Source organism: Thalassophryne amazonica, chromosome 19 (assembly GCF_902500255.1).
Source record: "Thalassophryne amazonica chromosome 19, fThaAma1.1, whole genome shotgun sequence".
Classification (NCBI taxonomy): domain Eukaryota; kingdom Metazoa; phylum Chordata; class Actinopteri; order Batrachoidiformes; family Batrachoididae; genus Thalassophryne; species Thalassophryne amazonica.
The window spans coordinates 3,156,969-3,165,840 of NC_047121.1; the positions used below are offsets into that span (position 1 = coordinate 3,156,969).

The window sequence follows — 8,872 nt, forward strand, 5'->3', positions numbered from 1 at the left end:
TACATCTATATACATACATATATATATACATACATATATACATATACATATATATACATATATATACACATATACACATATATATACACATATATATATATACATATATATATATATATATATATACTGTGGGGGTGGGAGGGACTTGACTAATAATCTTAGGCCAAATTACAGCATTTAGAGGATGTTTCTGTTATATATGGCACATAGGTCTCAAACAAGCCGTGGCTGGTTGAAATTACATTTAAGGTAGAAGAATATCTGTGAAGACACTCAGAATGTGGGACTTCAATCAATCAATCAATCAATTTTATTTATATAGCGCCAAATCACAACAAACAGTTGCCCCAAGGCGCCTTATATTGTAAGGCAAGGCCATACAATAATTACGTAAAAACCCCAACGGTCAAAACGACCCCCTGTGAGCAAGCACTTGGCGACAGTGGGAAGGAAAAACTCCCTTTTAACAGAAAGAAACCTCCAGCAGAACCAGGCTCAGGGAGGGGCAGTCTTCTGCTGGGACTGGTTGGGGCTGAGGGAGAGAACCAGGAAAAAGACATGCTGTGGAGGGGAGCAGAGATCAATCACTAATGATTAAATGCAGAGTGGTGCATACAGAGCAAAAAGAGAAAGAAACACTCAGTGCATCATGGGAACCCCCCAGCAGTCTAAGTCTATAGCAGCATAACTAAGGGATGGTTCAGGTTCACCTGAACCAGCCCTAACTATAAGCTTTAGCAAAAAGGAAAGTTTTAAGCCTAATCTTAAAAGTAGAGAGGGTGTCTGTCTCCCTGATCCGAATTGGGAGCTGGTTCCACAAGAGCCTGAAAGCTGAAGGCTCTGCCTCCCATTCTACTCTTACAAACCCTAGGAACTACAAGTAAGCCTGCTTACTTCGGAGACATTTAACATTAAACTTCAAAAACACACGAAACCCTAAAAAAGGCAGATTCACAACTGTGGGGCGACCAAACATCCTGTTTGACCAGGACATGTCCTGTGTTGACCTCCTGTCCTGGTTTTTTTTTTTTTTTTTTTTTTTTTTTTTTTTTTTTTTTTAAACAAAGCAATGAAAATGTCCCGGATTTCATTGTTTTTCCATCTTTGAGCATCTCATTGCCGGGCCAAGTGTCTTGGTTTTCAGTAATCAAAATATCGTCACCCTACACAACTGGTTTTGCACAACATTACCCCTTTAATAATTATCTTATACGAGTCAGTGTTTAACCTGGAATATTTTCATTTTCAAATCTGCTCCTTCAAAGTTAAAATCTGAATGAATAAACTTCACAAATTAATTTTTTTAAAAGGTTTTCTGTTTCAAATCCACAGCTGTGCTTCTTTCACACAACACAATCTCAGTTTAACAACATTTCCATAACTATTAAGTTGTGTCTTTGTGTGAAAAAATTAATTTTATAGGCAGTTACATTTATAAAAACAGTATTTGCCGGGTGTACCAACTCACACTCTGGAACTCACCAGAACGCTGGTGCTGATCCAAGCTGTGGAGGTGCCAAAATGATTTCTGAATGAATATTTGGTGTTAATTTTCATTCTTTTATCTGCATTATTTTTCACTGCAGTCATTAAAAAATATTTCTGGCCTGGTGTGGGTTATCAATGGTCTGATTTCTCAGTGCTGGTAACATTGTGCAATCCACACTGTGGCGCACAATCACACCGAAGACAAATGTTGCCCCTCTCACTCAGAAGACGTCTGTGGTGTGTTAGTGATAGCCATGGCACACCCACTGGACTCACCGCCACGTGGGTGCTGCATGTGCACGGCATCTGGAGGCATTTAAAGTAGCGCATCTTCGTCTGCTGCTTCCTGGCCGGTGTTTAAAGCCTGGTTCACACGACAGGATTTTAAATTTATCTGCAGGTTTCCAAAACCTGAGAGACCACACATGTGAAGATAAAAAAAAAATCATGGATCTAACAGGTTTGGTCGTATAGTGTGTGGTGTGCAGCCACACGGTAATAACAACACCACCACAAACGAACAGATTTCACACACGAACATTTACAGTTCAGACAGGAAATCTCGCAAAATCTCTCGAGATTAAACGTGACTTCAGAGTAAACAAACGGAGGTACTTTGTGGACTATTTACAACAGAGGGAAAAACGATACAAAAAGAAAAAGAAAAGGCGTTCTTTAAAGGAGTGGAGACAGCACGACCACCGGACTTTCTGGTAAGTCAGAGCTGTTTTGATTTTATTTTCCGCTCCGTACGTCCATCACCTCACTTTCTGATTGGCTGCACGTCACATTCAGCAGGCTGTGCTCATTTGTGGTCGGAGGACACCACACACGCTGCGATATCGGGCCAAACAAATCCAACATGTTGAATATCCCCGATTTGCGATCGGAGCGCTCCTGACGCCCATCCGAGCAGATCAGAGCGCTCTGAACACACCACACGCGGGAGGAATATGAGAAGATTATCTTTAGCGTCATCACGATTGTCGGGGCGTCCTTAAGATTGTCGGAAGGGGAAGATCAGGTCCGATATCAGCCTAATTATCCTGCCGTGTGAACCAGGCCTTAGCAACTTTGCCAGCTTTCTTCTATTTTATCACTGATTTTGGAGTTTCTGAACAACGTGGTGTGCATGTGGAGACTTCACGATGTTTAAGGGGAGACAAGGCATCGAGTGGAGCTGAGCAGCGAGTGTTTTGGACATGTTCAAAACATTCGTCAAACCCAGGCAAGTCCCAGCAACCGTGTGATGCATTTGTGGCATACAGTAGCAAGTTGGGTGGTGAGTTCTACACGTCTCGAAAAGCCAAATACGCCTTCCGTGTGAGATGGTCCTATAATACTGGTGTACTGCCTACCACTACTATAGAGGGTTTACAATAAGATGCAAACCATTTGTAACACTCAAGAACAAAAAGGCAAGATTAAGACATGTCAGGAATCATCTTTAAAATAAATAAATAAGGCTGCTCAGTTCTGGAACAACATCAAAGTGCAGTCAGGGACCAGAGGCAGTAGTGGGCACAGCTAACCCCAAAATTTTGCTTTGATAACAGATAATGAGCTAACTGTAGAGTTATCTTTTATAAAGTTAAACCAATAAACCACCCAAAAATTTATCGGACGTTACAGGTAACCGATAACTTCCAGTGTTGTCTCCAGTACACTTGCAACTACCAACAAGCTGATTTTGAGTTTTAACATGACAATTGCTTCTGGTAGCATCAAAGGTGACTACAGACTCAAACAATGAGTCAGCACTTCTGTCTTTGTGTATCCTGCCCCCTGCTGGAAGCTCCTATTTACTACATGGCTTCCAGCAGTGAAGCAGTTGAGGAGCAGCTAAGCTCAACTCTCTACTCAATAACAGTGTCACCGTCAGGCGGAGGTCTTGGAAAATAAAAGCAATGCTGACTTATGGTTTGGTTTATAAATAAAATTAATACTGATAGAATAACTCCATTAATGTCAATTCTGTCATTTGTACAAACTTAAAATATAACATATCTTTTAATTTTAAATAATACACTAATTCTGAATTTTTGTAACAAACACAGACAGATGGCAAAGGATTCTGGGTAAAATGTGCCTCCACTAATACTGATTGGTTGACTCATTCATTCTATGTAAAAACCAACATGTTAATGTGAGGTGTGTCGTCTGCTGGTGTTTACAGATAAATCTGCTTTTGTAAAATACACCATTTTTTTTAGTTTAAAAAAAAAAAAAAAAAAAAGCCAAGTTGTAATCAGATAACCGTCTGCTATAACCGGTGTCAAAATAAATAGAACACTGCCAACTACTGGACGCTCAGTACTAGGGCGAATACTGCCATGAACACTACTGGCCAGTAGATGGCAGCAGAAACCGTGAAAACTTGCCCAAACAAAATTCCAGATAATCCGTGTCTGCTACGTTTAAGATGTGCATAATTGAATAAATGCAAACTGAATTTCAGACATCTTATATATATTACTCTGGAACAAAGACGACAGACAATGTTTGACATAAGCGGGACTCTAATACCAAACAGGAATTGAATGCTATGATTCCAACTGAAAATAATGGAGAAGCGACCTGAGCTGCTTCTGGCATTTTTACATAAAACACAATAAAAACGTCTATAAACCCAGAGAATATATTCACGAGAGTTTTAGGCACAATATACAAAGAGTTTAATGTTGTTGTCCATGTGGAGCCTGACCAGAGCGTCTCAAATGCTTTTCTTCTGTCGTGACTGTACTGAGATTACCCATAATGCACCTGGACACACCATGTCCACACTAAAACCTTCAAAATTAGTACATTACTTTAAAATTAAAACATATATCTGATATCTTCACTTTATAAAATTTCAGACGTGACGTTAATTTAAATAACTTGTCCGAAATTAGTTTGGTTAAAATTTTAACCATAAGTTAAAACTGTATGCATCTAGATGACTTGGGTGATATTGCCAGCGTATCAGTATGGGGTCAAAAGAAATGAGCTTTTTTCTTTTTTGTGACCACTTCTCCTTTGCCTGCAGAGGATAAGGCAGTTCCTTCTAGAACCAGCTCTCCTCTCTTTATGGAGGATAGAACTGCGCATCTACTATAAAAGATTTAACGGGTAGGTACTCAACTGATTTTAGATTTCATAGATGTTTGTAACTATTCAGCTTTATTTACTACATCTGCAAAAATACGTTAGTGGTCTAAAAATTATCGGACCAAAACGTATCGGAAGATAATTAGTCTGACGACGGTTTTCAAAGTTATCTGAAAAGCTAATCCGATAATGAAAACATTATCTTCAATAATTAGTGTTTAGTGGAACTGTGCCCACCACTGACCAGAGGGTGTCCAGTTTGGTGACCTCAGAGTCGCATTTCTGCTTGTTGGAGATGATGTGGGTTACACTTCCCAGCTGGCTTGGGAACACCTTGGGATCCCCCCCAAAGAAAAGTTACAGGATTTGCCTGAAGAAAGGTACGTGTGGGATGAGCTGCTTGGTCTACTGTCACTGTGACCTGGACTTGCAGCAGAAATTTAATGAATAAAAAAATAAATAAATAAGGCTGTCCAGTTCTGGAACAAGACAGATGAAGAAAACAAGATTAACTTACACCAGATAGAGAACTCCTTCTGAACATGAACCTGCTCCTCCAACCTTCAGGCCACCAGTTTCTGAACCAGAGTTTCTTCTTGTACAAAGGCGTTACAGGAGTATTGATCCAAACTACCGGGTCTCTGGTTCGTTTGTAGAAATAAAATTGGGGGGGGGGTTGTAATTAATTACATTTAACCAGGTTAGTCCCATTGAGATTGAGACCTCTTTCGCATGGGAGACCTGGACAATTATAAAGTTTCCAATCCACCCAACCTGCATGTCTTTAGATGTGGGAGGAACCAGACCACCCAGAGGGAACCCACGTGAACTATGCAGAGTCCACATAGAAAGCCCACAGGTGGGAATCGAACCCATGACCTGCTTGCTGTGAGGCAACAGTGCTAACCACTAACCCACCGTGCTGCCCAATGACCCAGAATTCATGACAAAAACGCACTTGAATCTTGAAGCTGTCAAACTTTGCACACTATTACAGTTGGTAGCACCAATCTTCAACTTACTGAGCAACTTGGGAAAAGCGGGCCTTCTCTCACTTAGCTACCGGCTAAAGCTAGCTGAGTGACAGCTAGCTAACAGTTAGCCAAGTGAGCTAAGCTGTCCCACAAACTACAGTACGCTCCTTCCACCGTGCTTAAAACACAGTAGAAGCTACTTTCGTTCGGTTATGTGCAAAGATAATGTAATTTTCATTCAAAAAAACAAACCAAAACACAACACTTGTTTTGTTTATATTATGTAGAACTTTGGCCGCCTGTCAATCAATACACAAACTGACCAGAGATCAGCCACCACTCGGGTTACGTACTCGTACGTCCGGAAGATTTCATGAGTGATTTTACACAGGAAGACCTCCTCATCTGGTCTCAGATCAGCCGGAGGCTTCTGCTGGCTGAAGGCTCGCCTGTGGAGAAGCGGCATCTCGGCTCCCAACTTCTCCTTCCACCGGCCACACTTTGAAAAAAGGTAGGAAAAGTCTGTAACAAAGGCTGTTTATCACTCACAGAGCAAAACGACACAAGTTTAAGTCAACAATGGTTAGAAAACACGGCACCATTACAGCTCTTTTGTTAGACACGATGTTAATCTGCCCGCATGGAAATATGCTGTTCGCTTTTTTATCTGGACCGACACTCACACTTCTCACTCACTCAAAAAGACCACAAACAAAGTTTACATTTACCGAGAGACTGTTCAGGAGGACAGGGCGCCGTTTAAACCGGTATTTTATCGATACACGACAAGACGCTAAGCCGCGGTAGATAACAGCAGATTACTCACTCACTGGCGCTTTGTTGACCAAGTTTTCGTCCACTTCATGGACTGATTCAAAGCTGGTAAATTTCAGCGTTTCCTGTGCTCAGCCAAACCCGTTAGTGCATTACCAACAACAACAACACACGCACACACACACAACTGACCCGAAAAGAAAGCAAGAAAAAAACGGATGTTGCAAGGAGACTTCTCACACATAATTTGTCCAGAAGAAATATAAAAATGGTAAGCAACATAAAAACTGGTCAGAGATAGAAAACTTGTCCTCATTAAATTTAAAATGAAACATCTGGTGAACCATCAATTGTACTTATTTCATAATAATCTAAGTTTTCTTCTGCTCAGCCTGCACTTTGTGATCTCACACAGTCTGATTTAGGAACCAGTAGCCTGTTTTCAGTGATTTTTACTACAAGATAACTTTAATATGGTTAGTTACTTCGTTAGTTAGTTGAACGGCGTTATGTTTTTGTTTTTTTTAGAATCTACTGTGTACCTCGAGTTTTACACATTTTGTCATTACAACAATTTTATTTTGCCAATACAACAGCCTATTTCCTACCAGATTAACTCTGGAAATGGTATTCCTCTACTTTTTTCCGCCTTTAGTATCTTCAGGGTGTCTCATTCTCACCCTGTCATCATATTTCTTTTATCTGCTCCTCTTTGTGCTTGGGGTTGCCACAACATATGGATCCACATCTTGGTTTTCAGCACACGTTTAATGCTGAATGTTCCAGGAAAGACCACTACCACTTGAGTGATATAACAAACAAACAAAGGAGGAATAATTTTTAAAAAATGTATAACTGCCTCATAACACAATATATACCAACTGTCATTGAGTAAATTCTAGACACGAAGCAATGAAATTACTAATATTTGATATATATATATAGTTTATCTATCTCTTAAAATGTTTACTTTTCATTTACTGTATATGCTCTAAGTACCAGAGGAAGAGTATTTTTCCGAGCTGGGGTGGCTCATGTGAACGCAACACAGTAAGTGGGCGGAGTTTAACGCTCCTAATGTGTCCTCTTCAGTTGGTTTTTCAGAATTTACGCGCGTCTTCACTTGTCGCTGTGGCTGTGAGCGGATTCCCCCACATTACAACCAACATAAAGATCAGATAGTGCCCCCCAATGGCTACTTGCTATACTGTTATTTTTTTTATTTTGTGTTTCTCAACGTGAGGTGCACATACCCCTCCAGGTACGTGGATTACTTCCAGTGGGTCCTTGAGTAGATCCTGTGTTGGGATCTGAACCCAAAGTGCCTGTTTTGTTGTTGTTATTAGGACTGACTGTGCTGAATGTTTTTAGTCTATCAGGCTGTAACCTCATCAGAGGTGTCATGTTGTCCTGATGGCTTCCCTCACTCTAACCCCATCAGATATATCGTTGTCTTGGTGGCTTCCCTCACTGTAACCCCATCAGAGGTGTCATGGGTCTTAGTGGCTCCCCTCACTGTAACCCCATCAGAGGTGTCATTGTTGTTTTGGTGGTTCCCCTCACTGTAATCCCATCAGATGTCATGTTGTCTTCCCTCACTGTAACCCCATCAAATGTGTTGTGGTTGTCTCGGTGGCTTCCCTCACTGTAACTCCATTAGATGTGTCATGTTGTCTTGGTAGCTTCCCTTACTGTAACCCCATCAGATGTGTTGTTGTCTTGTGGCTTCCCTTACTGTAACACCATCAGATGTGTCGTGTTGTCTTGGTGGCTTCCCTCACTGTAACCCATCAGAGGTGTTGTGTTGTCTTGGTGGGTCCCCTCACTGTAACCCCATCAGATGTGTCATGTTGTCTTGGTGGCTTCCCTCACTGTACCCCCATCAGATGTATTATTGTCTTGTGGCTTCCCTTACTGTAACCCCATTAGATGTGTCATGTTGTCTTGGTGGCTTCCCTCACTGTAACCTTATCAGAGGTGTCATGTTGTCTTGGTGGGTCCCCTCACTGTAACCTCATCAGATGTGTCATGGTTGTCTTGGTGGCTTCCCTCACTGTTACCCGATTAGATGTCATGTTGTCTTGGTGGCACCCCTCACTGTACCCCCATCAGATGTGTCATGGTGGATTCCCTCACTGTAACCACATCAGACATATGTTGGCCTGGTGGCTCCCCTCACTGTAACACCATCAAATGTGTTATGGTTGTTTTGGTGGCTCCCCTCACTGTAACTCCATCAGAGGTGTCATGTTGTCTTGGTGGTTCCCCTCACTGTAGCCCCATCAGGTGTGTCATGTTGTCTTCGTGGCTTCCCTCACTGTAACCCCATCAAATGTGTCATGTTGTCTTGTGGCTTCCCTTACTGTAACCCCATCAGAAGTGTCATGTTGTCTTGGTGGCTGCCCTCACTGGAACCCCATCAGAGGTGTCACGTTGTCTTGGTGGGTCCCCTCACTGTAACCCCATCAGATGTGTCATGGTTGTCTTGGTGGCTTCCCTCACTGTAACCCCATTAGATGTCATGTTGTCTTGGTGGCACCCCTCAC

The 8,872-nt window shown here is 41.7% G+C and overlaps 1 protein-coding gene across 1 annotated transcript in view; it reads right to left on the reverse strand.

Annotated features, from left to right (window-relative positions):
• baz1a (bromodomain adjacent to zinc finger domain, 1A) overlaps positions 1-6,414 on the reverse strand; it is a 73,681-nt gene extending 67,267 nt beyond the window's left edge. Inside the window, exons 1-3 of the mRNA XM_034159827.1 lie at positions 6,275-6,414; positions 5,876-6,051; positions 1,765-1,834 (exon numbers count right to left, since the gene is read on the reverse strand). Coding sequence (XP_034015718.1) covers positions 1,765-1,834; positions 5,876-6,018 — 213 coding nt within the window. The 5' untranslated portion in view covers positions 6,019-6,051; positions 6,275-6,414. The remainder of the gene's footprint in view (positions 1-1,764; positions 1,835-5,875; positions 6,052-6,274) is intronic.
• Positions 6,415-8,872: the final 2,458 nt, after the last annotated feature.